The 27926-nt window shown below is 38.6% G+C and overlaps 1 protein-coding gene across 1 annotated transcript; it reads right to left on the reverse strand.

Annotated features, from left to right (window-relative positions):
- Positions 1 to 234: 234 nt before the first annotated feature.
- LOC131228685 (exocyst complex component EXO70E2-like) lies at positions 235 to 25702 on the reverse strand. Its single transcript, XM_058224527.1, has 2 exons — positions 25346 to 25702; positions 235 to 2508 (listed from the first exon to the last, which is right to left on the reverse strand). The coding sequence occupies exon 2, from the start codon at positions 2389 to 2391 to the stop codon at positions 445 to 447; it is 1947 nt and encodes a 648-aa protein (XP_058080510.1). The 5' UTR covers positions 2392 to 2508; positions 25346 to 25702; the 3' UTR covers positions 235 to 444.
- Positions 25703 to 27926: the final 2224 nt, after the last annotated feature.

Here is a 27926-nt window from a genome sequence, read left to right on the forward strand (position 1 = left end):
CGTATTTAAGGCCATTGATCAAATGAATAATATTTTTCAGATTAGTGTGATTTTTTTCTTGGTACATTAGGGTGATTTTTTCATGGTACAAATGAAATGTTCATTGGACCTAATGAACAGTCTTTGGATAAATGGATTAGATTGTCTAAGCGTCCATGCAACTAGGAGCACTCTTAACTTATTGTGCTGTGAGAACACCGGATCATCTCTCTGAGATAAAATATTGAACTTCTATCTACAAGTAAACAATATGAAAATTCAAATTGCCATACACAAACTGCATTGGATATGATTATTCAAGATTTACAGGATTGAAAATGCCATATTAACAACAATAGCCAACCTTCTCATGGCTATACAAAAAGCATCCCTTTCATGTACAGGTTCTTGAGCATAAATAGCTCATGAAAATCAAAGAGAATGAAATCACTAGGAGATGGAGTTTCATCTTCTGTCAGATTTGTGCAATGATATTGGTGACCCCTCGAAGAGATCCAATAGAAATTGCTGCAAATCCTCTATGCTGTACTTGATGTACCGGTTGCCATGCCTCTCATCAACCAGATGATTGGAATACCGCCCCATGAACGTCTGATATGCTTGAACGACTTTCAATGAGATTGAAATCTGTAGATCGTCTCGGAGATCGAGATTGGAAACCAACCATGCTGTCTGGGTCTTGTAGATCTCTTCAAGAGCGAGATTAAAGCCCTGGAACCTCTTCTTGAGGACTGCCTTGGAGACTGAACCTGACCTCAGATTGCAAATCCCCTCCTCTCTCAAGAAAGAGAGGATTGGGTTCCAAGAAGCTCTTTCGTAATTCATCGCATGCTGTTGAACTTTCCCGTTTTGGTTCCGCATCCAGTTGTCTCCAAGAAGAGCTCCAAGGTCAGAGTCCTTAGCTTTCTGCGTCATGTAGCAGATGTTGTTCATCAGGAAGAAGTGCTTCAGAGAAATATCTTTATACAGCATGGACTTATGCTCAAGGTTGGATTCGAGGATCGATATAACCAACTGAAGATATCGAGCGATCGGGGAAAGATTTTGAGTAGACCTCCACTCATCATCTTCTTGAATAATCACATTCATGTTGGATAACCACCATGAACAGTCCTCACCATTTTCTTCAAGAAGAAAATTCAGGGTATCACCATAATCTGTAAGGGCCTGTATGTAATTCATCACATACATTGTCAGATGATGGATCCCACCTCCGGCATATGGGGTTGTAGACTCATTCCTTCTAAGAGCATTCCAGAATTCAAGAAAAGTCCTCCTCACGGAGTCACCCAATCTACTCAGAACTTCATGGGATTCAGTTCTCACGGAAGAACCAGCCTCTTCTGAGAACAAAGCATCTATATTGGGGAGAAGATCTGCCAACCCATCATACATGTCGAGTAGGCGGAAAATCTTTTTGGGTGAGTGGGGACTGATCGTGATCGCTTGACTGAAACTTAGCAGCTGCAACATCAAGCCCTTTGAAGAATCAATGAAACAACTCTGGCTAACTGATCCAAATGCTCCAAAGATTTTGTCACTAAGCCTTTTCTCACTGGCAAGATAGACACGAACAAAAATCTTCATCCCACAGATCCATTTTTTTATCTTGGAATTTAAGAAACTCCACTCCATCTGCAGAACTTCCTCGATATTTGGTCTTTCAACTTCAAGAAAAAACAAGATATCCTCCAAGGCATCTTTTCGGTTGCTAATGTAAGCTTGGCAACATTCTTGGTTGTAGTTCGATATGAACATAACTTCTGCTATGCATTTCAGGTCTGCAAGTATGGCCGGATAGATCAAATCAACAATGAAATCCTCTGAGTCATTGCTATTATCTCCCTGAAGCCTTGCTTGGGTGTCCTCAGATGAATCATCATGCACTGAACTTGTCGAAATCACAAATGACAAGCCATATTGGCTCCAACAAACAGACATGCCTTCGAGCTCCACGGGTTGCCTGTTCTCAACAAGAATTTTGCTAAATTCTTCCTCAAGCGATGACATTACCATCTGAAGAATGCTGCGGGCAAATTGTAGAAGCTCATCCTTTTTTCGATCATCATCCTTTTCTCCATCTTCTTTCAAAGATAAACTCTCCAAGCTTTCTGTCAGACATTGAATTTCATTAATGGCCTCAAGATGCTTATTAGGACCACGGTTCCACATCATTGACAGATCGCAATCCCAATTCTCAACCTTCACCAGCACAGAGTTGAGCTGTTCTTCTATCTCACTTACTCTTGATTTCTTTTCTAGTATTTCAGACTTCCTAGCTAAGCAGATTTTCAATTCCGGGAGAAGTCTTACCAGATCTTCGGTGGGGTTGGTACTTGTTTCTAAGGCTTTCACAATGCTCTTTGCAACAGCAAGCACTTGTGCATCCATAATGAACAAGATGACTAAAGCGACGCAGAACACGAAGTTTAACGTCACGCCTCTTCTATCATTTGAAATGATCCCACAACAAGCTGATTATATATGCTGTGAACCTTAACTTTTCACCTGAAAAACCAAAGGAACAAAAGACGCTTCCTTCAAATTCACCTGAAACTCTTCTTATCTGCATATGAATCAAGGTATAGGACAATTTGGCTTGGGGATTTGCTTAAAAGAGAAAATGATTTCCTTCACAAATTTTTCAGCAGATCAATTAGAGAGAAGGCAGTAATTCAATAGCTGCAGAAGTGGAGCATGATTCTGTTTTATAAGAAGGCCTTGGTTGCTATTTGATCAGGGAATAGAATATCTGAATGTCAGCATTCTTAATTTTCATTTCTTTCCTTTCTCTGTTTTTTATTGGTTATCAAAATACTTGGGAGAAGGGTTCTATGAAGATGATGATGCTTTTTAATCTAAAACCAAAGGTTTCAATTCAGGAAAATGAGAAATGTAATCCACTTAGAAATGAGTCATATATCCTCCCTTTTGGAACTTGGATATCAGCATGAATGGATAAGAAAAGATGACATGAATGGATGCATGTGGCAGGAGAGGCGATTTAGAAACTGATTCCAGAGGATAATAGATGCTCATGAACTGGCCTTCCATGGAGGAAATTAAGGATGTCATCAATTCTATTCCTTTGGATAGTGCCTGGTCTGGATGTTTTTTCCATTAGCTTCTTTTCAACACGTTGGAAAATTGGGAGGGCCTACATTCATGCAGCCATGTATGAGTGATGGAGATAATGTGCTTAAAGCATTCTCCACTACTTAGATCTCGCACTTTCAGAAATGATATCAATTCTTCTTCTTCTTCTTCTTCTTCTTCTTCTTCTTCTTTTTTTAAAAAAAAATCTATTTTTGAATGATTTTTTTTTTTAAGAACGGGAAAAAATTATTTTATTAACTGATGTTGGGTATGAATGGTTCCAATTTAAGTATTGATGCAAGATGGATGGCCTAATCTAGAATGATGCAATGAGATCATAAACAGATTAACTAGAATATTTAAAGCACCAAATTATGCTAATCTATTACAAATTTAAAGAAGTCAAGTATTTAATATACTCAGATTCGAGAATAAATCATAATCCTGCGGTTAGACTTTATAAAACATGATTAAATAAGATCTATGGAAGGTAGGACTTTTATCTAGCATAGAGACTGATCTAATTTGAAAGAGAATCTCTTGGTTTTGTTAAAGGATTTAAGAAGGATTTAGAATTAAGGCTATGGGGAATTAGGGTTTCAAGAGTTACAGTTTTTGGTTATTAGGTTTGCAGGAAATAGGGTTTTGAGAACTAGGGTTTAGGATTGGGGTTTTAGGAAATCTAGGTTCTAGGATTGGAATATGACGCAGGGATGAACATGATGAGGTCGATCACCGTCTTCCTCAAGGATAACTACTCCGAATCCACGGAGCTTCTCTGGACTCCTCACAGAGACTTCTCGAATCCACAAGGAAAGAAAGCAAGAAAATAGAAATAAATTCTAATAAATTTGAAATTTGATTAATTAAATGAAATAAATGAGTTCACAACCCTTTAAATAGGGATACCAAGCAATGGGAGAGAAATCAGAAGCAAACTATAACTAAAACTCCTAGAATTCGCAACTTACTATAAATAGTAAACTTACTATTTATAGACGGTCGTGATGTCTACTAGTGCGCAAGGTTTTCAGCCAAAAATAGTAAGTGTCCTATTTGGCTTCACCAAACCGTGTTCTCCTAATTATTCTATGCTCTTTTCACATTGGGCACAACTCCTAAAGCCCGACGGATGAAGAGTTATAATCAAACTAAAACTTACTAGTTATAGTAAAAATGAAATTAAAACAGGGAAACGACCATCGATCCAGGGGTATTTTGCAAATCCGGGTTGCGCAACCCAACATAGTGGGGTTGGTTGGCTAAAGTAGCTCATTCTACCCCAAAATCATATATTCTATGCCCAATAACTCATTCTGGATTGTGAGATACGCCCGATCTAAGGTCCAATGGTCCGGATCACTTCTATCATCGACCGAGCCTTTTCTGATCCATCTTGGCCATGAAACTGTCCGCGACCCGCTCTACATCATAATAGAGGGTTTTAGGCTTAGGATTATGGATTTTATAATTTGGCCAAGGGATTTTTAAATTTTGGGGATTGGATATCTAGGATTTTAATAATCAAGCGGTGGAGAATTGGATTTTGAAAATTAGGATTTGGTCAAGTAGGGATTTGGATGGGTTAAAGTTTCATGAAATGTGGGTTATGGGGAGACGAGAAAAACCAAAGAATAGAGAGATTGGGGAAAGTAGAGATAGAAAAAAGAAAAGAGAAGAAGGAAAATAATACCTTGATGAGAAGAGAAAAAAGTAGAAAAGATAACTAAGGAATCACTCCATGTGGCTTCGCACCACCAATCCAATCATATGATGAAATTTTGCTCACTCTTAAAGCAAAATGAGATAAATCTCTTTCATTCATAAAATGCATTATAGCTAGGGTGGGGACGTCCAACCCTTTATAATCTCAGAAAATGCCTTTTACAAAACGCGCTCCCAGATGAGATTCTCAACATAAAGACGCTTAATGAATTAAAAGTTGTTCTTAGCTCCCTAATCTCAACACAAATATGAGTTATACCAAAAATAATGAAACATGTAAATGAACTAAACAACTAAACTATTTCATTGCTCATGGGGGTCAACAATCAAGATGTTTAATGATGATGATTCAACGGTCCAATCATCGTATCCACTCGATCTAATGGTCTGATATGTCCATCAAGCCTGTATATGTGGCACATATGCATCTTTCCAGTGTGGGGTCATCAAAGATGCATGAATATGCACGCGAGGTCTTCAATGTGGCTAGGAATGTGAATTGGGGCAAGTGGGCCCAACATAATGGTCGACTAGCCATAAGGAGACTGGCTCAGCCCTCCTTTGGTATGGTGCTTGGATGTCCTCATCAATTCTTCTTGGTTGTGGAGATTTCACATTTGGCGAAATAAAGCTGTGGTGACACTCGAGGAGATCTGAGTTTTGTCGTTGAAGCCCTGCCTTTGTAATCCACCTACTGTTTGACTTTGGTCTACCCTTCCACTCGACGAGGTACTCTTGGTAACCTCTGTGTCATGTGGAGACCATTTGCTCATCCCAGATATCCTCTATCTTTTCTCTATTAGTAGATGTGTATGGCAAAAGAGGTAGATGTTGGGAATAATAGTCAGGTATAGAGCAAGGGTCATGGGACGTGTTGGGAGAGATATTATCAGGATCAAGGTGATGGTCTGAATAAAAGCTAATAGGTGTAGATGTTGGGTCTTTAAAAGACACGAGATCTTTCACATTGAATATAGATTTAATACCAATGTCAGGTGGAAGATCTACAACATACGCATTGTGTCCCAAATTATTCATTATCTTATAAGGTTATGCACTACGGGCTTGTAGTTTCTTAATAGTCCCTTGCGAACACCATTAAGCCTTTTATGAACCATCACATAGTCACCTACCTGAAACTTTCTGAACCTGTGATGAGAGTCAGCATATATCTTGCACATTGCATTGCTCATAATAATCCGTTTTCTAATTTCAACATGCTAATAATAGATATGATGTGTAAATGCATCTGCGGACTCTGATGACCTATGTGAGACTAACACAGGAATAAGATTTATAAGCTTCTTAGGCTCATCTACTTGCCTTTTCATATCTGCTTCCTCCACGGGAGTCATTTGTTTGTGAGCAAGGTTTGGTAGAGTAAACTCGGAAACAAGATATATGAAATGTTGAATGTCACCCATAGGTGCTAGCTCATCCGTTATGTCCTCTAGGATAACATTACTAGACTCCTCCAATATCGGACTCACCTCAAGTGATAACTCCATGCTACCCTCGTGTGTAACCTCGGGTAGCATCTCCATACTAATCTTAGGTTTAACCTCACTTTCCACGTGGACATATACCGTTGATCATGTTGGGCACAAATTTTCTAAGCCCTCTTTGTGTTGGGCACAACTTCTATAATTCAAATGATCAAAAGTTATACTTAAATTAAAACTTACTATTTATAGTTAAAAAAATGAAACTAAACCGGACTTTTGACCGTCGATCTGATGGAATCTTGAAATTTTGGCATGGGTAGTCCGACATAACGGGTTGGTTGGCTTAAGTAGGTACTCCTACCCCAAAATCATATAAAATATATTGAAAAATTCATTCCGGTTTACGAGATATGACTAATTAAAGGTTCTAACGATCTGGATCATTTCTGCCTCTGATCGAGCCTTCTTTGATCCATCTTTGCCATGAAAGCATCTGCGACCCGCTCTACATCAATCCCTTCCATTTCAAAAGAACTCGACCTCGAGTTCTCATCCAGCTTCGATTCATGATACTTGGTCAGGTCCGCAACGTTGAAAGTACTTGAGATCTCCATGTCATCCAAAAGATCAACAACGTAATCATTACCATTGATCTTTTGGAGGATCAATACCGGTCCAATATTCATATTTTTCAACTTGTTGTCGGTTTCGGTCAGAAATCTCTCCTTGCGTAGATGAACAATAACATTGTCGCCCACCTCGAACACCTTTTTCCGTTGATGCTTATTGGCTTACTCCTTGTACTCGTCATTCGAAGCATGCAACTTGGCTTGCACATCTGCATGAATGCCCACGATTCGGACTGCCATATGTTTTGCTACAATGCTCATGCCTGGGAGCTTGCCCAAAGGGACCATGTTAAGTGTGTGGTGGGGCACTCGACCATAAATAATCTGGAACAGGGACTTCCCTATTGAGCAATTCACCCTATTGTTGACTACAAACTCCGCTTGAGACAATACCAAATCCCATTGCTTCGGCTTAGACCTGAAATACACCGAAGAAGGTTTCCCAACTTGTGATTCACAACTTCAATCTGTCCGTCGGTCTGCGGGTGGTAAGCACTACTGAATTGAAGTAGCATACCAAATCAATTCCATAAAGTCCGTCAGACATGGCTAATGAACTTTGTGTCATGGTCAGAAGTAATGGTCATGGGAACCCCGTGTAGCCGCACAACCTCTCTGAAGAATAGATTCTCCACGTTTGTTGCATCGAGGGTATTCTTACATGGGATAAAGTGTGTCATCTTTGAGAAATGATATACCACCGCGAACACCAAATCTATATCGTGTTATGTTCGTGAGAGACCAATCACGAAGTGTAACACCTTGCACTTTCACTACTCGGGGTGTTACCATTTAAATCATAGAAAGTATTTAGGTGTGTGGTAACACAATTTATATATATCATCATCAGATAGTTCACAAAGACACCATCTTGTAATGACCCAAACTGTCCACCTGGTGGGCCATTAGGCCTTAAAATATCTTAAAATTAGGAGCAAATCATTATATCTACCATTCATTAGGTCTAGAACCCTCAACCTAACAATTCATCACTTGATTTCTCACTCAAAATGGAGCCTAGGACATTTGGATCATTAATGTTCAGATTCGAAACGATCCAACTGCTAAATTATCGATAATCGTTAACTATATGCCTTCCATTAGTCATAAGACTATAAACCAGAAATTTAAGTCAAATCCAACCATTAGATTGTTTGGTATCAATGATAAATTGTTAAATGTACATCGGGTAACCCTTTCAAACATCAGAGCCACTAATTGTCGGGCCATCATACTCAATTTAACAATCCATCACTCGATCATTGCAACTGGATCCTAAGATCACCAAATCTACTAAGGATTTCAATATAAGCAGAGCTAGAAATCCTAAGAATCAACAATGATCAGACAAAGAATTGATTTAACCGTCGGATCGATGGAAAACCAACATTAGCCACGTTTTGCTTGGTGTGGCTGTTCACAACCCCAAGTTTAGCGTCGCAATGCAGTAATAATCTCGATAAGACCGAGGTTGAATCCACAGGGACTAATCTTGTGTGTCTATTCTAAAAGAAATTAGAATCAAAACTAGGAGAAGATCTAATCTAAATCAGGAAAGAAGGGAGTAATTGTGAGATGAGGAATTTAGAAACTTCAGAAATTTAAAGGTGGGAACTAGGGTTTCCAGGGATCCACTTGCAGCTATTAGGATGTTTCCTTATTTGATTCAAGGCACTCAATTGGAATTGGAGTCTTATGCTATCCAGTTGGAAGATATTCAATAAACTCAAATTTGAACTTCCATTGACCTAATTCTCAACGAATAAAAGCTGCGAGGATTGGAAGTGATTCTATCACCTAACCATGCCTAGGAGACAATGGTAGACAACAAGATATACCGATCCAACAACCAACATGGGAGAATTATGAAGAATAGAAGAGATTCCATCACTCAGCCATGCCCAAGGGATGATGGAGAACAATAGGATTTCCTATTTTCACAAACTCAAAACAGAAAAAGAAGATACTTCAACCGATTGCAGATCTATTGTAATTTAAGTCACAACAAACCATTAAAAACTAAAAGTATTCCTTAAATATAAAACTAGAATCAAAGGAGTTCAACAATAACAAGAATCAAACAAGAAAAACATCCTAAACATGCAACAAGCTTCACCCTTAGCCCTAACTAAGGGATAGATATCCTAGAAAGACTTAGGAAACCCTTATTTATAAGCCAAGTTCCGTAAAATCGCAAAATCGGATCAAATTTACGCAGTCCGCGTAAACACTGCATAACCAGTTCAATGTCATTGAACAACCTTCGATGACATCGAAGAGATTTGAATTCGGAAGTCGTGCCTTTTCTTCTTTCACACTGCGTAAGTCTCTATGTCATCGAACCGTCCTTCGATGTCATCAAGCGAAGCTTCGATCCATCAAACAGGCCTTCGAGTCATCGAGAATGTGTCCAAAACAGTCCAGCGAGTTGCTTCAATTTTTTTAATAAATTCGATGTCATCAAGCAATCTTCGATGTCATCGAGCACCTTCCTTCGAGTCATCAAACATGTCTTCAATTGATCGAGAAAAACACCCAATATATCCAGCAACTAACTTGATTTTCCCTCATAAATTCGATGTCATCGACCAGTGTTCGATGTCATTGAACGGATCTTTGATGTCATCGAACGGGTCTCGATGGCACAATCTTTGTGATTTCTACACTTTTCTTTCGACTTCCTTCCTTCTCCACTCGGTTTTCTTGGATCTTGGTATCTTGAAATCTTCAATTTTTGTCTCCAAAGATCCATTCTTTACTTTGACAATTCTTGAGCACTAAATCCGTGCTTTTAACATTCTTTTCAATCCTAGCTCCTAAATTCACCTTGCAACACAAACACATGTAAAATATACCATTAAGCCATATTATGTTTGTAAAACCAAGAAATAAATAGGGGATAATATGCAATATTTGACCCTCAATAGTGGCCCACCTAAACTTTAGATATGCCTCATTCTTGGAAAGGAGTCCCAATTCAAGCTGTTGAAGCTAGTACACAGAGTGGATTTTGCAGGGCATCACTGTAGGCCCCACACTCACTATGTGAGTGTACACAAGTGTGTGCGCACCCGCGGTGCATCGGACTGCAGACCAGGTCAAACGGGCGTTAACCCGACAATTTTTGAAAGTGGAGAGATTTTCTCCCTTTCTCTATTTGCCGCCCAGTCGAGATTCGAACGAACGCATGTTGTTTCCGATCGTGGCCCACCATATGATTACGTCTGATGGATCTAAACTATCCATCATGGAGCTGGGAGTTTTATGATCAAAACCTTGTTGATTTCACATATAAGCACACGCGTGTGAGTGCTCAAGCTCGGTCGCAGACTAAGTCACGTGGGTTGTTAAACCGGACAGCGTCCGATTATTTTTTATTGTGGCACACCTTAACCATCCATCAGCATGATCCAAACCGTCCATCGTGTGCGGCCCTCAGTTCCGACCAAACCCCAAGCTAGTTCACACGAAAACGAGCACCCATGTAAGTAAGAACCCAAATGCAAACTGGCTATGTGCGGTTGGCTTTCGAAAACGGAAATTCCATGTCCTCATGAGTTGGTGATCCGCGTGCGTGGAAATCCTTTGATATCGTCCCTTCATTTGCAAGCAATCCCAGCCGTGTATCCCTCCTCGACATTAGGGCTTCACAAAAAGGAATGCAGAAAGAATCTTTCCATTCGGGCGCTAACTCGATCTCAGCCGTCCATGGGCTTCTAAAAGCACTCCAAACAAATCCATCATGTCCAAATGGGGTTATTTATCCCGTTACAATCCGAAAACCCTATCTTCCATAAGAGAAATGGTAGTTGCTGCCGTTCTTCCCAGTTTTTCTGGAAACCTAGCCGATCCCTTCTTCCTTTGCAACCACCAGCTAAAACCTCTCCAAGCTTCGATTTCTTCATTCTAGGAGCTCCAATCCAGAGCATCCACTAGAATTAGATCCAAATAAAACCCCTTCATTTGCAATCCATCATTATCACCCGAGGTTTTCTTCCTCGTTGAAGTAAGCCGCACCGCATTGAGTTTGGACCAAGTTCGATCTGAGTTGGACGAGTCAAGACTGAGTTCAGAGCTCAATGAAAGTTCGAGAGGAAAGAACAGGAAAGAAAAGGAAAAGAAGAAGAAAAAGGGAGAGCTTGAGGGTAGGGCTACTGCCACCGAGCTGCACTGAGACTTGATCCAAGTCTGCCGAGTTTGGGCAGCATTCTGAGTCGAGTCCAGACTCGCTTGGTCGTGCAAGGACTAAAGAAGAGAGGAGAAGAGAAGAGAGTGTGCGAGCTCGAGTGTTGGTTCGAGCTGCTACTGAGTCGAGCAGATTCAACTCGCTGGGCCAAGATTGGCTCGAGTTGGGCGAGGGTCTGGTCATACCCAAACATTGTCCAGTTGTGAGGGAGAGAAAGAGAAGAAGGAAGATAGAGAGGTGGAGCGCTGCCGAGTTGACTCGGCTGAAACTCGCCGAGTCAAGCTAAGTTGAGTCAACGTCCATTGCTGGACCAGCCAGGAGGAGAAGAAAGAAAAGAGAAAGAGGGAAGAAGAAAGTATGAAGAAGAGGAAGGAAAAAGAGTATGGAAAGGGAACAGTTTGAGCTTGGGCTGAGTCCGTGACTCGTTGGCTGACTCAGGAGAACGATCAGACTTGTGTTTGGGGTCCATATGGAGTTATGGGCCGGCTGGTCATTTCAAAGAATGAAGGAAGAGAAGAACATTAGAGAGAAAGAGAGAGAGTCAGGTGGTGCGACACCAAGTCCACTTTAACCCGACCCAGTTGCGAGTTGGGTCTGGATTATAGGACCGAGTTACTGGTCCATCTAAGGAGAAAGGAAGGGGAAGAAGCAGAAAGAAGATGGCGAGAGGGAAGAAGAGGCAAGAGGGAGTTGGAGAGAGAGAGAGAGCTGTCGGGAATGCTGCACTATAACCGAGTCACTGCCCAAGTCGGGGTGACGAGTTGGGTTGCTGGAGTGAGATGAGTCAAGTCTGGCCACCTAGGTGTTTCTGTTGGACTGTCGACGGATGTAGATGAGAAGAGGAAGTGGCAGTCTTGGGTTGGTTCAGCTGAGTTCAGATAAGTTCAACTGAGTTTAGCTGAGTCGAGCTACCAAGTCGACTAATGTAAGTCAACTTTTTCTCCCTAAATTAGATTGTTTTGATCTACCATTAATTGTTATTGTGGTAATTATTACAATTATTAAACATGATTAGCCATTGGTAGGCTATTTACGCTAATATTAAATATTATAAACATAATTACAATTTTTAAATAGTAGTATTTTATTTACCATCCTTAAATATTATCATGGATAGTAAATCATAATATTTATTACCATCATAATGGTTATTGTCATTATGTTAGCTAATATTAATTATATCATTAATGTTAAAGATGATTTTGTAGTTATTGACATTATTAACATTGTGAACAATTGTACATCAATTAGCATTCAAATCCTAAAATCTAAGCCTAAAACTAAACTTTAGGATGAGACCCTAAGTCTCAGAAATCCAAACCCTAGGTTATAATCTCAACCATAAATAGTATGTAGAACTTGATTTAACCATATAATTTCATAATTCGTGGTAGGATTCGACTCTAAGAGCCCATGCACCTCCTAGCGACATCAGTAGGCGATTCGATTCGTAAAGTGATAACTTCTTCCCCTTGAGCTTTTCACTTTTCTGTTAGCTTAAGTGATAGCTTTTATTTTAATTTCAACTAATAATTGATATCTTTATTTCATGATTACTTGTGCTAATTATTGGAATTGATCCTCAACTTATATGCTAAACATTTATCTTGTATAAACACTTATATGTTGCACTTGAATATCTTCTCATACTTAGGGGTTGTTTGTAGAACTTGAATTGCTACATTTATTAGTGGAAAACTCCACTTATATATGTGCATACAGACTTGGGATGTAGCTTGATTGATTGTGATTATAATGGACCCTCCACTTATACACAACGATCTTGTGGATCGTTGTGTATACGTGGCTTTGATTTAATATTTGCCTCATGTGGCTTCGATTTGATATTTGCCCTAAGTAGCTTGATGGATTATTTTTGTGTAATCATGCGGTGGTAAGTTTTACTTATTGAACTGTATTTGGCCACTAGTTGAGGAGGTTACCATTAAACATCCTAATGTTGGAGTCTCATGAGTCGGGGATGGTGGTATTGGACACTATGCCCGAGCTGTCGGCCTATGTTGGGTGATGAGCCCCTCATGGTGACCTTTGAGCTTTCCTTAATTGGCCATTTACAATTGAAATAATAACGGTTGGGTTAATCATGCATTCATAACATACGTGCAACAATGGGTGGCTAATTCTAGATGTTGTAGCACGTGTCCCTTGTCGTGGTATCATTTCACTAGCTCCCAGACCACCGATAATATGGTTGACTAATTCTGGATGTTGTAACACGTACCCTTAGTCGTGGTATCGTTTCGCTAGCTCCCATACCACCGACTATCAACCCACTTTTAGTGAGTGGGTCATTACGCACGTACGTGATGTACTTTCGCTAGTGGGTGGCCACATGCATAGGTTTCTCCCAAAAGCCAACTGGATGAGCATCCCCAGTTGATGTACATTCACGCATCCATCCATTTAATAAGATCGCATCATGAACTGTTTTGCATGATTTTTTTGTTTAAACTATACTTAACTAATGCAGTTGTGTGTAATCTTGAGGGGAATTCACACTAAGCTGGTCACTCATCCTTTGAATATATAACTGAGTAGTGTAAGTGGTTAAAGGATACTCATGTTCAGGTTGATGAGGAGCAAGGTACAAATACCAAGGATATATGACTGTATTTGTCCAAGAGAAGCTGTGCGATCTTGCAGCTCAAGTTTAGTTGTATTTTATTTATTTTCATATGTTAAATTATCTCCCTCATGTTTTTGTTAGCACTGAGACATTAGTTTGTATAAGCCCTCTAAGCAGCAGCTATATATTCTGAATGTGTATGCAAATTTCTTTTATGCTTGAGTTGCATCTCTTCTACTAAACTGCTAACTCTAAAAAAGAAAGAAAAGAAAATATATATACGTAAAATTTGGTTATGTTTAAAGGTTAACACTCGGGTTTTCAAAAAACGAGTTGTATACTCAAGTTTTGAAAATCAAGGCATTACACGAAGTCCATAGATAAGTCATACCAAGGGTCATCAAGCATAGGTAACGGGGTGTAGAGGCCCTTATTCTCAAGGTGTCCCATATCGGTATCGATTGGCGTAACGGTGCCCCCCGAAACCGATACGGATATGGGGGCGTAACAGCGATATGGGGGTGTAACGGCCCATAATGGCGCAAAAAAAAAATTTGCCAAAAAAATATGAAAAAATATAGATTAAATCTGAAATATTCTAAGCATTCCAAATATGCATTCATTTATAAATTGGAACATGTTTATGGTGGTGTAACGGTCCACTCTTTGGTGAGAAGTTATATCGGACTGTCTGATGAATTTATGAACCAGATAACCTGAATTTGACTACAAAATTCATATATTTAATTTTCTAACTATCTACTATCAATGATAGATATATTAGAATGAATGTAATATGAAAATATCTTACATTAGGTGTTTGCAATTATTTTTGAGGAATTTTTCAAATATACCTGTGCACGTGACTATGATTCCTGTCTATGACCTGTTATCCTCAAGTCAAGAATATTAAAAAAAATAAAATTAGTGTCTGATATACTCCCCTGCAACTTGATTAAGGATTACTTGAGTGGTTGTCAGGGGAGCTATTTTAAATACAAGTTCGGCAGTGTCAAGTGTGTGCTTGGCTTCTTGTAATAATACTGCTGTGAGTTGTCTGCTGCAAATACTTACCTTAATACAAATATATACTCACAATCACAAGTCACCACCAAAATGAAAATCTTCTTTTTTGTGGTTGCTCGACCTCCACATCATCGTCATCATCACCATCGGGTTGAGGCTGTCCAATAGGTGTAGGTGCTGCATATCTATAATATCCAGTGCCAGAAGGAAATACTAGATCAATAAAACTAGAGGATGTCTGATCTTGACTAGACAACGACTCTGACCCCGAGTAAGAATATCCACTAGTTCCCGTCGAATAGCCATATTAGTGCCCATACTCAGGCTGTTGAGAATCTTGAGATTGAGAGTGCGTCTGCTGTGATGAGTAACTTTGATTTGGATCTTGATATCTATAATCATATGGATATTGATCGGGAGTACTCCAATATGAATGTGATGGAACAGGCTCAGTAAAACCACCATAATCATTATCCAATTGATCATAAGAATATTCATCATATAACCAAGACCATGAGCCTGCTGATGTTCCGGACCTCCCGGACCCGATGCACCACTAGATGTACCCTCCTCCTGCTGGCTGTATCGTGACTCACACTCATAAGTCCGACCTCGTATACTACCTCGTCGATGTTCATCGCAATCGCGACCTGTAGACGGTTGTATAGGGCGCTAAGCAACACCAGAAGTTCCAGCACCAAGGGCAGAGGGGGTCATCGTCACCATCATCCGACACGGTCACGCTACCACTGCTCGTACTCTTTTGTTAATCTTGAGCTGTACCCATACTTGGCATAAACACTGACCCTCTTACTGGGTCCAACACATCTGCACGACTCTCTTGTTGCGCTCTACGTATTTCTGGGTCATCAATTTCCAATTCTTCACTATCCTCTTCAATTTGCTTTTCGCTTATTTCCAACTAAGGTATAAGTGGGTCATCCTCATCATAAATATTGTCCAAGTTTATTGGACAGTAGTCTCCGTCATCAACAGCTGTAATGCTCCTATGAAGTCGTCGCATTCTTAGTTTTATATTCTAGTGCATGGAGACAAGTCTATCTAATGTTCTAGTCTGCAATCTATTCCTATTATTTGAATGAATAAGCGCAAAACAACTCCAATTCCTTTCGCAGCTAGATGAAAATGTTGTCTGGCTTAAAACTTTTACTGCAATTTTTTAGAGAGCCTTCATACTCTCTCCGAAATTAATCCACCATTTGGCCAGTTGCAACCTAGATACTGCATGTTGTGCAAGAACATCTCCAAAGCTACCAACGCGATTTCCAAATGTATCTAATTCATTCAACGCCTTTATTTGCAGATCTAAGCTAGCTCTAATCTCTTTATCACATTTTTTAGCCAGACACAAACTTCATCATCCTCAACAAATGATTGGGCATATCTATACGTAGGATTTAGATAGTAACCTGCTGCATGAAGATTGCGATGGAGTTGTCTTGTCCATCTCCTGTCGATCATCCTTCAATAAGACTCTCAGCTTCTACAATCACGTTGAATTGCCAACTTTGCCTTATCCATGGCATCGTATAGGAAGCCCATGGTAGGTGTTTCGTCGGTTTCAACAAGATGGAGTACCCTTATTAGTGGCTCCATCACCTTTAGAATCGACTTGACCCTCTTCCAATATTTGTTGTCCCATATGGTGTTCACAACTTCAACCGGTGTCCCTAGTGTCTTCTGCCCATATTTTGTGTTGAGCCATTCTCGAGAAGCCAACATCTCACTCAACTCTCCCCTATGCTGGAATAAACTCTCTAATGCTATACAGTTTGTTGTGAATCTAGTCGCCGCAGGCCTCAACAACTCTCGTCCTTTCGTAAACTTTCTCATTATTGCGACTACTTGATTATGGTTGTAAATAAACGTCGTCATTTCTCTTGCCCTTTCGACCATTTCCTTAACATTCTTCTTCTTCCCAATATTTTCTAATATAAGATCAATACAATGGGCAGCACATGGTAACCATAAAAGATGTTTTCTCTTATTCATCAACATATGTCCTGCAACTTTATATGATGCTTCATTATCTGTCACAATCTACACTATATTCTCCTCTCCAATCTCGTCCACAACTTTATCCATTAGTCCATTAATATAATTAGAATTTTTTGTTGCCTCTGAGGCATCAATTTACTTATGGTATATAGTTCCTAAGTGGCAGTACACCATGAAGTTGATCATGCTGCGTCTGGTTGGGCCAGTCCAACCATCACACATGATTGTGCATCCTCTGGCTTGCCATACAGGTTTAAAGGTAGTCACGTATGCTTTCACATCCGCATACTCTGCATCTATCCATTTTCTCCTAATCTCCTTAGCCGTGGGAGCTTTTATTCCTTCACCTGCTTCTGCTGCTGCATCAATTACCACCTGCCAATATGGAGAATTGGCCGCGTTAGGAGGTATGTTGGCATGTATAAATAACTTTGTTGCTGCTCTACCTAATTTCTCAACGGAAGTTCTACTCCACATTTGTCTTATCTTCTTTTGTTTAGTTGATTCTTTCCTAAACAAGATTGGATCAGTAGAAGGTTTTCTAGGCTCCTTTACTTCTTCATCCAAATGTATAAGAGCATCACGTGAAGATGACTATCGTCAGCTCCCAAACACATGTTGTAACCCACCAAACCTACCCCCCCTGCAGAAGCAGTTGCACTCCCACTCCCAATCCCATTGCCCCCACCTATATCACGCACTGACCCATGCATGCCAAACATGCGGCGACGTTCTTCCTCTTCACGAGCTAAACGCAAGCTCTCTCCTAGCTATAGTTACTTCCCGATCTGAATCTTGGTCAGAATCAATAATATCTTCATCATGAACGCCCATATATTCAGGACCAAACACCTCCTGTCGAGCTGTATCCAAAACATCATCTTTCTTCTTTTGTACAGCAGCATGTTTACCCTTCGACTCATCCAGACTAGCTTACATGAAAAGCATTATCTCTTTCGGTACTCTAATACATGCCGCGACTTGACCCTTTCAATGTGTCAAATGTTGTTTGAGACGAGTAATTCCACCAGTCACTATTCTATCACAATACTTGCACTTCATTTGGTGCCTAGTACCACCAACCCTCTCATAATGTTGTCATCCAATATCCTCACTTGTTGTTGGCCAGACCCAGACATTTCTTTAGGTTTAAGTAGATACTAGATAATTAGATATAAATTAGATATGAGTATGAGTGTATGACCTATGTCAATAAAGATGATTTTATGTTCTAACTAAACCTCAAGAAGCTCCAAAACCTGTCCAATATAAGCAAATAAAACATAAAGTCGCTAATTCGAAAATAGAAAAAAAAATATAAAATGACACTACAAATCTATTAAATGCACATTAACATGTTCTACTATGATTAACACATCATATTGTATGATTAAAACAGCAAAATATACATTAAAAAATAATTTTTCGAATTTTAAAAAAAAAGGGCCAAAATTATTGCGTAAATAGAAAAAAATATAAAAAAAATATAAAATGACACCACAAATCTGTAAAATGCACATTAACATGTTCTATTATGATTAACACATCATATTGTATGATTAAAACAACAAAACATACATTAAAAAATGATTTTTCGAATTTTAAAAAAAAAAAGGCCAAAATTATTACGTAAATAGAAAAAAATATAAAAATATATAAAATGACACCACAAATTAGTAAAATATACATTAACATATTCTACTATGATTAACACATCATATTCTATGATTAAAACAGTGAAAAATAAATTAAAAAATAATTTTCGAATTTTTTTTTAAAAAAGGCTAAAATTATTGTGTAAATAGAAAAAAATATAAAAATATAAAATAACACCACAAATCTGTAAAATGCACATTAACATGTTCTAGTATGATTAACACATCATATTCTATGATTAAAACAGCAAAACATATATTAAAAAATGATTTTTTGAATTTTTTAAAAAAAAGGGCCAAAATTATTGCGTAAATAGAAAAAAATATAAATTGACACCAAAAATCTGTAAAATGCACATTAACATGTTTTAATATGATTAACACATCATATTGTATGATTAAAACAACAAACCATTCATTAAAAAATGATTTTTCGAATTTAAAAAAAATCCAAAATTAATGCGTAAATAAAAAAATAGTTAAAAAATATAAAATGACACCACAAATCTGTAAAATGCACATTAACATGTTCTACTATGATTAACACATCATATTCTATGATTAAAACAGCAAAACAATCATTAAAAAATGAATTTTTGAATTTTAAAAAAAAAATGGCCAAAATTAAAGCGTAAATAGAAAAAAATATAAAATGACACCACAAATCTGTAAAATGCACACTAACATGTTCTACTATGATTAACACATCATATTCTATTATTAAAACACAAACCAACCATTAAAAAATGACTTTCCGAATTTTTTTAAAAAAGGGTTAAAATTAATGCGTAAATAGAAAAAAATATAAAAATATATAAAATGACATCACAAATCTGTAAAATGCACATTAACATGTTCTACTATGTTAACACATCATATTCTATGATTAAAATAGCAAAACATATTAAAAAAATTATAAATACCTATTTTTAACGAATTTCTAAAAAATGGCCCATCGAGCTTCAATTCAAGAAAATCCGTAATATAATGTATTTTTATCTCAAATACCAAGCCAAGATTGGTCGAAAATAGTAGTAGAAGGACTGAGAAACAGTTTGGAAGCAAGAGGTTTCAAAAAAACAGCAAAAACAGAGCTTAAAATGGAAAAAAAAAAAGTGACCGTTACGGGCCAGTAACGGCCGTTAAGCCCGTAACGGCCGTTACGATTGCAAAATCGGCCCATCGCCCGTTATGCCCTTGTATAGTGTAACGGGCTCCACCGTTACGGCCGATACATAACCGATTTGGGATTCCTTATTCTGAGACTGACCCTTTGAGGTCTGACAAACATAAAGTGTTGCACCGCTTTACCCACGTCATGTACCAATTGCGGCCAGTAATACCATTCCTCAACAAGAGCATGTGTCTTATCTCGCCTAAGGTGTCCACCACGTCCATCTCCATGTAACTCCTAGATAATCTACTCTCTCAGAAAAATTTGGGGGATGCACGATTGATTCCCTTTGAAGAGAAAACTGCTTTGCATAGTAGGTCACTGGGATGGCCCTCCTTGAACCTCAGCCATGCATCCATGAAGTCCTCATCCCCAACATACAGCTCTTTGAGACAGTTGAAGCCAACTATCTCATTGTTCATCGTAACCAAGTAATGATACACAATAGCTAAGTGCATCAACCACCTTGTTTTACTGCCCTGACTTGTGCTTCAGAACGAATGTGAATTCTTATAAAATGAGACCCATCTAGCATGCACACAGTTCATGTTAGCCTGACTATCAGTAAACTTTAAGGCTTGACGGTCAATGTAGAGAACAAACTCTCTCTGAATCAGATAATGTCATCAATGTCATAGCACTTGAACCATTGGGTACAACTCAAGATAATATGTTGATCATTTCTTTCGAGCTTCACTGAGCTTCTCGTTGTAAAAGGCTACTGCCCTGCCTTCTTGGGATAAGATTCCTCCAATTCCGACATATGAGGCATCACACTCATCCTCAAATAGCTTATTAACACTAGGAAGAACTAAGACCGGTGTTGTGGACAATTGATGCTTGATTTCTGTAAAGCTCTTTTCATGCAATTTGTAATGGGTACAATTATAGTGTTGAAATTACGTACGAATCGACGATAGAATGTCGTTAACCCATGGAAACTCCTCACTTCATGAATGTTTGTCAGAATCATCCAGTCCCTGATGGCTCGCACCTTTTCATCATCCACATGCCCATGGATGTGATAACAACTTAAGAACAACAAGCTCTCTCAGAAGAGTCTTATAGATCAATTCCTCCACCTACCCTTAAAGTATCTCACACTCTTTTAGACTCATCCGATAATGAGGGCGGTTGGGTTAGCTAGCCCTAGGGACGAGGTCTATGTGATGTTGAATGTCCTACATGGGAGGGAATCCATTGGATAACTCTTTAGGCCAAATTTCTTTGAATTCATTCAGCGATGGCCATAAACTTGAAGGAATGTCTAAAGGCTTCGATTCATCGCCCTTTACCACCATGGCATAAACCTTTCCGATTTTCTTGGATTCCTCCACGAAATCCCGAATGGTTAGGAGGGAGCTCCCCTCCACTTTAGAAGCTTTGAGGGTGGTTCTCTGGTGCCAAAGGGGCATGGATCGTCTTGCGACCGTCCTTGACAAAGACGTAGATATTGTCTCATCCTTAGTGGGTCGTATCACAATTTGATTGTCATGGTCGACCGAGCAACATATGACATGCTTCTATGTCGATAACATCACACTATACTTCATTTTCATAATTCCTGCCAATTAAAAACAAGACGGTGCATTATTCAGTTAACTTGGTCCCATTAACCTTTTTTATCCAACCAATTGAGTAAGGGGAATGATGCTTTGTCATAAATAGCTACAACTTGTCCACCATCACCTTCGAGATGATGTTTTCGCTACTACCACTGTTTATGATTACATCACAAACCTTGCCATAATCCTATGCCAACCATTCTTCATCACCAACTCCTCCTTCAAAGGCTTGTTCATTCTCATCAAATCGAGGGCCTTTTTTCACTACCTCACCTTCGACGCCCCCTTCATTAATCGGCAAGTGGGTTGAGGGGTGTTGATGGCAAGTGTTTGATAAGTGGACCGGTTGGCCACAACGATAACAATGGTCCGGCCTTTGTCAAGCATAAAGATTTGAAATCCTGCTCAGACCCACTGCTTTGGGCGCTGCACGTTAAGACATAGATGGACTGCTCTCCGTGTCACGATTTGCAGTTGTAGGAGGTTTAAGATGCCCTCCTACTAGTTCCTTTTCCTTTTGTTAGCACTAAATTCTATGTGGGACCCATCTTGGGGGCCCAAGTTGAAAGATAGGGCTGAGTACGGACTCTTACAAGCCGCATTTCCGCCATACGCAATAACTGAATCGCTTCATCCACGGTCCTAACCGGGTGCATCTGAACTCGGTCCTGAATTGTTGGTCGTAAACTACTTATGAACCATGATACCTTCTGTGATTTAGTCTTCGACAAATCATTCCGCGTTGTCAACTACTTGAATTCTTCGGTGTAATCTATGACGGTCTGATTCACCTGTCGATAATTTTAGTATTGTTGGAATAATACCTAGTTATAATCACTAGGGAGGAATCATGATCGAAGATGACATCTCATACGCGGCCATGATTGTATGAGCGCCTTGTTCTGTCGGGCACATGAGATTTGTAATTGCTCCCACCATGTAGAAGCGCCGGATTTCAATTTGAATGCAACCAACTTCACTTTCTCTTCTTTTGGCACATACATGTAATCAAAATACCACTCTACTTCAGCTAACCAATCAAGGAAGTCTTCTATATGCAATAAGCTATTAAAACGAGGATGTTCAGCCTTACCTCGATAGTTTCTTTCAGCACGATCTAGTCGATCGTCTCCATCGATGACGACCGTTAGGCAACGACACCACCGATGTCCTCGTTGCTGGAGCTCGACTCATCTGGGATAGCCTTGCGTTTTGCCTTCAGAAACGCTTTACGGAAAATAGTAGTCTCGTATAATGATCACGACAATTGAGCATCGCCTTAGGCTCAGGGCAAAATTAGCACATCCGCAATACATTCGAGGGTTATCTGCGGCCCTTACAAGGTCAACTGACTCTCCCGATAGAAAACTTCCATTCTTCCCGCTAGATAATAAATCCTTGGATCACCATCCACTGGATTTTAGTCCATTCCATCGTAAGTTGCCATCGGTCCAAGGGGAGTCCTCGCTCTAATACCACTTTACATAGGGAGGGACGTGATGAGGTCGATCACCATCTTCCTCAGGGATAACTACTCCGAATCCACGGAGCTCTCTGGACTCCTCACAGAGCTTTCTCAAATCCACGAGGGATAAAATTAGGAATAATTCCTAATAAATTAGAAATAACTTGATTGATGATAACAAAATGAAATTACAACTCTTTAAATAAGGAACTAAAACATAGGACAGACTTTTAGACTTAAGACTCCAACTCAAACACCCTAAAAACGTGACTTAATATAAATAGTAAACTTAATAGTTATAGACTTCCTCTATTTCTACTAGACTTCATGGTTTTTGGCCAAAAATAGTAAGCGTACAATTTGGCCTAACCATATTATTCTCCTAACTTTTTAAAGCCATTTTCATGTTGGGCATGATTTCTAGAACTCAATGGATCAAAAGTAATACTCGACCTAGAACTTACTATTTATAGTAAAAACAAAACTATATGGGACTTTTAACCGTTGATATGATGGAATCTTGCAAATCCAGTGTGGGCAACCTGGCATAGTCGAGTTGGCTGGCTTAAGTAGGTCCTCCGAATATTGTCAGTCGATTGAGCCACCAGGTCGATCTGTTTAACCTATCCAAAACTGTTTAGATACCAATCTATATAATCCGAAGCTCACTCAATCAATTGACCAGGCTGGTCTGTCGATCGAGACCCTTGTTTCATATATAGATTAAAGACATCAAACAACATAATTGAACACAAATCAATCATGATTTGGAGAACTATGGCCATTACATTGAAATACAACAAAAAAGAGATGAAAATATAAAAAAAGAAAGTGAAAGTTTACCATTCCTTACGATTTTTCCCATAACGGTACCCTTTGCTTTGATTTGTCAAATCCCATCCAAATAATTTATTTTGATTCCAAAATAGGTCTAAATCTAACCTAAAATAACTTTTTAAGATTCTTCCATGATTTAAATGAAAAAAGAAATGTAGACATGAGTGAAATTTTGAAGAAAAAAAAAATCAAATTTAGGCTTTTACGAGCGTATGGGCCTGTATCGGCTGTATCGGTGCCAATACACCCTACATCGGCTTGCACGGGTTGATACAGGCCAATATGGATAAAATTTTTCGTAGTAGCCCTATATGATCCTGTATTGTGTATAGTCTCATGCTGATACAGATATGATATAGTCGTATCGTCCGATATGATAGTGATATATTTATGGATTTTTTTACTTAGAAAGTTGGGCATTATGAACCATCACATATGCACTTGAGGGGAAATATTATGAAAATTGAAATCATTAGAAAATATTAAATTTCTCTTTTTTATATAAGGAAATAAATTATTTTCCTTTGTATATTTTTCTTATTATTAGATTCGATTAGGGATTAATTGATTGCAATATCTTTGATTAGGGTTCTCTCGTGTATATATTCAGGGGACCATAGTTAATGAGATATATGGAAAAATTCAAATCATTCTCTTCAAATATATTTTTATTAGAGTGGCTCTGATACTACATGAAACTATGCGATTAATAAAGAAGAAAGATGAGTGAAAAGGCTCTACATGACTCTCACGCGCACACACCCCACTTATTTTATTAAGGCTTTCATTATTTAGATTAAAATTACAAAACTGCTCTCCATTATCTTAAATATACATAAGAAAAGCCCATGGACCTAACTTCTATCAAAAACAAACTTTGCCCCCAACAATTACAAAAAAAAACCATGCGTGGGAGTGGAGTCACAACCGTTCTTTTAACGGAAAGATCAGCTAAAATGCTCCCTTCTACAAGATCCAAATTCCCATGAATCAATTAAAGAAAAAAGGAGAACAAAAATTGAAGCCCAAGACTCAAACAAGGAGGCAAATAACTCGAGATATAGAAAATTCACCAACAAAGAGAAAATAAATAGTAATAAATTGCAACAACCTAACAGGCGAGTGGAAACAATCATACAAGAAAGACAGCTGACGTGGGCTTTTCTAATTCGCAAATACAATAAAATTCTGCCACCCAAAATCTAAAATCCTTGTGAAAATGGATCAGTGAAAAGGAAAATGGAAAACCTAACAAGTCCCGAAAAGAACCAAAACACGACCAATTTGTATGAAAATGCTGAAAATCTCTGAATGAAAAATCAAACCAATTAGTAAAAATACAACCAGCAAACTGCTAGGCAGAGACGTTCTTGCAAGAAACGATTGAATATTCACAGACAGAACAGAGAGACTATCAAGCCCAATAACAAACAGGAGGCAAGCAACACGATATGTTGAAATTTCACCAACAGAGATTCAATAATTGGTAATACAATGCATCGACTGAATGTGGCGAGCAGAAACAATCTGACAAGAAAGTTTAGGTGGGCTTTCAATAGCAAATACAACTTAAATTCCGCCATTTCAATTGCAAATCCTTCTGAAAATGGATCAGAGAGAGGAAAATGAACGATTTAACAAGCACCAAAGAAGCCCAAGACAGGACAAATCAAAGAAAGCACTAAAAATACAAGAACCGCACATCCGGTCATAAACGTTCTCCCAAGAAACAAGACGAATTCGACCGACAAATTTAAAAGCCTCCCTTCCTCAATCTCAAATATTCATTCTAATAAAAGCCCAAATTTCAAAATATCCGAACGAGAATGCTCATACCACTCTAACAAAAAAAATTTAAAAAGAAACAGTAACGATGAAATAAAAGCTGTATTACCTTAGATATTAATATAACGAAATATTCAAAATTTCAACTAACAGTTCAGACGAATCCATTGGAGACGAAAATTTCGACCAAAAACAAATCGAAATTCACGAGATTTTGAAGGAAATGCGTCGAAATGAGAAGTCAAGAGACACCCAGGAAGGCAGGATACGAAAGGATATGAAAGAGAGAGTGATCGAGTGAAGCTTCCAAGAGGGATCTCTGCAGCTTCGTTTCTTCTTCTTCGAAGAACGTCTTCTTGACTTTCGGATCCAGACTCTTTTGAGCTTCCGTTTGAATTCACACCAAGAGATGAATTATACGAGACAGGTGGCTCGCATTTTGCACTTTAAGCGTTTTTAATTCTCGCAATTAGGGCGCATGATTTGGTGATCTCGACCATTGAACAATTGGGTCATAACGTGGATGGACCATTCCTCAAAATTCCAATCGATTGAGTGATCCTAAGCTTTCGGATTCTGAGCTTAGAAAAAGAAAGGACGCGGATTAGCTACTCACAGGTTGAGTAGCGAGACTAGCCACTGAAGTGACGTCACCAACTTATGTGAGCCCCACTATGATGTATTTTTTTTATGCACGCCGTCCATACATTTTGAGAGATCATTTTAGGTCATGATACAAAGAATGAGGCAGATCCAAGGCTGGAGTGGACCCCACCACATAAAACAATGGAGAGAGTGACGCCAACCGTTGAAACCTTGCGAAGGTCCACTATGATGTTTATTTGAGATCCAACCTGTTCATGTGTTAACGCAGACATGAAAGAAGGGAAAACACAAATATAAGCTTGATCAAAAACTTTTGTGGCCCTTAGAACTTTTTAATGGTGGACGTCACCCTCCCTCTATTTTCTCTGGTGGGGTCCACTCGAGCTTTCAATCTGATTCATTCTTTGGATGATGCCCTAATATGATCTCTCCAAATGGATGGACGGTGTGGATACAAAGCATACATCATGGTGTGGCTCACAGAAGTTAGTGACGACTCGCTACTCAACCTGCTACTATCTAATCCGCGTCCAAAAAGAAACGACGTAAGGGACGCCTCCCAAAGGCATCTCTATACAACGTTACATCCACTGGACGTTGAAAACATGCCACCAAACGTGGAAAGATACAGACCACAGAGGAAGGGAAGGAGAAATGCTAGATAGGGAAAGAAAAGGGTGAACACGGTAAAATTTCAGCCGTAATTTGGAATTCTGAGGAAATCTCACTGTTCAGTAGTAAGGCAGCAAAACCTCTGATTTATAAAATACCTTGTTAAGGGTGAAATTGAAGGAAGCGGGTTTAGCGACGAAACTTTTCGTCGCTAAAAGTCAAATTTTCGTAGCTAAAAACTTTTAGCGACGAAAATTTTCATCGCTAAATTCGTCACTAAAACACCTAAGTGGAGGGTTTTATCAGCGAAAAATTCAAATCGTCGCCAAATGCAATATTTTTAGCGACGAAAATTTTCATCACTAAAAAACATCACAAGACTTTTAGCAGCGAAAATTTTCATCGCTAAAAAAATATCTCAAGACTTTTAGCAGCGAAAATTTTCGCTGCCAAAAATATACATTAAACTTTTAGTAACGAAAATTTTTGTGGCTAAAAAAACTGTACAAGACTTTTAGCAGTGAAAATTTTCTCTACCAAAAATATAAGTTCAACTTTTAGTGACGAAAATTTTCGTTGCTAACAAAATCTTTACAAGACTTTTAGCAGCGAAACTTTTTACTGCCATAAATATGTAAAAAAAACTTTACAAGACTCTTTCGCTACTAAAAATATTCGTTCCACTGTTAGTGACGAAAATTTTCGTCGCTAAAAAAACGTACAAGACTTTTTAGCAGCGAAAATTTTTGCTACTAAAAATATTCGTTCTACTTTTAGCAACGAAAGTATTAGCTATATTCCTTCAACTTTTAGCGACAAAAATTTTTGTTGCTAAAAATAAGTGCGACACATACAAAACTTTTACCTACGAAAATTTTCGTGGGTAAAAGTCTCTTATCATACTCACTTTCACATCCAGCCCAAAATTGCTGGAATATTATATACACCTGATATATAATAAATTTCATCATATTCACATTCACATCCATATAAACCCAAACTAGCCATCCAAACATATAAGTACATTCATCCAAACACAAACAATCTTATCACATCACATAGAGTTCAGAGAAGTTATTAAGAATAGAAACATGACCAAATGACAATAAGCCGGCTTATAAAAATAAATGGTTGAGATTTTTAAACCAAATCATCATTATGGTTTCAAGGAGGGTCCATTTATCTCCCCAATGTTGAGTCATCTCAAAAGCAAAGGATTAGCAAAAAGCCAAAAACCAAACAATAGTACTGCAAAAGACTAGTGCAGCTAAGTTACAATGAAGACAGCACACAGAGAAATGGAGAAATTACAACGATTGCTTTATATCGGGAGGCAAAGAGCACTAAGTACAATGCAGTTGAAGTCTTCACATATTGGTATATAGCAAAGTGTAGAAATTTGCACTTGAAGACACCCTTAATATGCAATAACTAATAGATAGGGCTAAAATGTTTAGATCATATGGCCTTATGACAATGACAGCCAAGAATAGATTGCAAAGTTTAAGTTACAT

This window comes from Magnolia sinica, chromosome 16 (genome assembly GCF_029962835.1).
Source record: "Magnolia sinica isolate HGM2019 chromosome 16, MsV1, whole genome shotgun sequence".
NCBI lineage: Eukaryota > Viridiplantae > Streptophyta > Magnoliopsida > Magnoliales > Magnoliaceae > Magnolia > Magnolia sinica.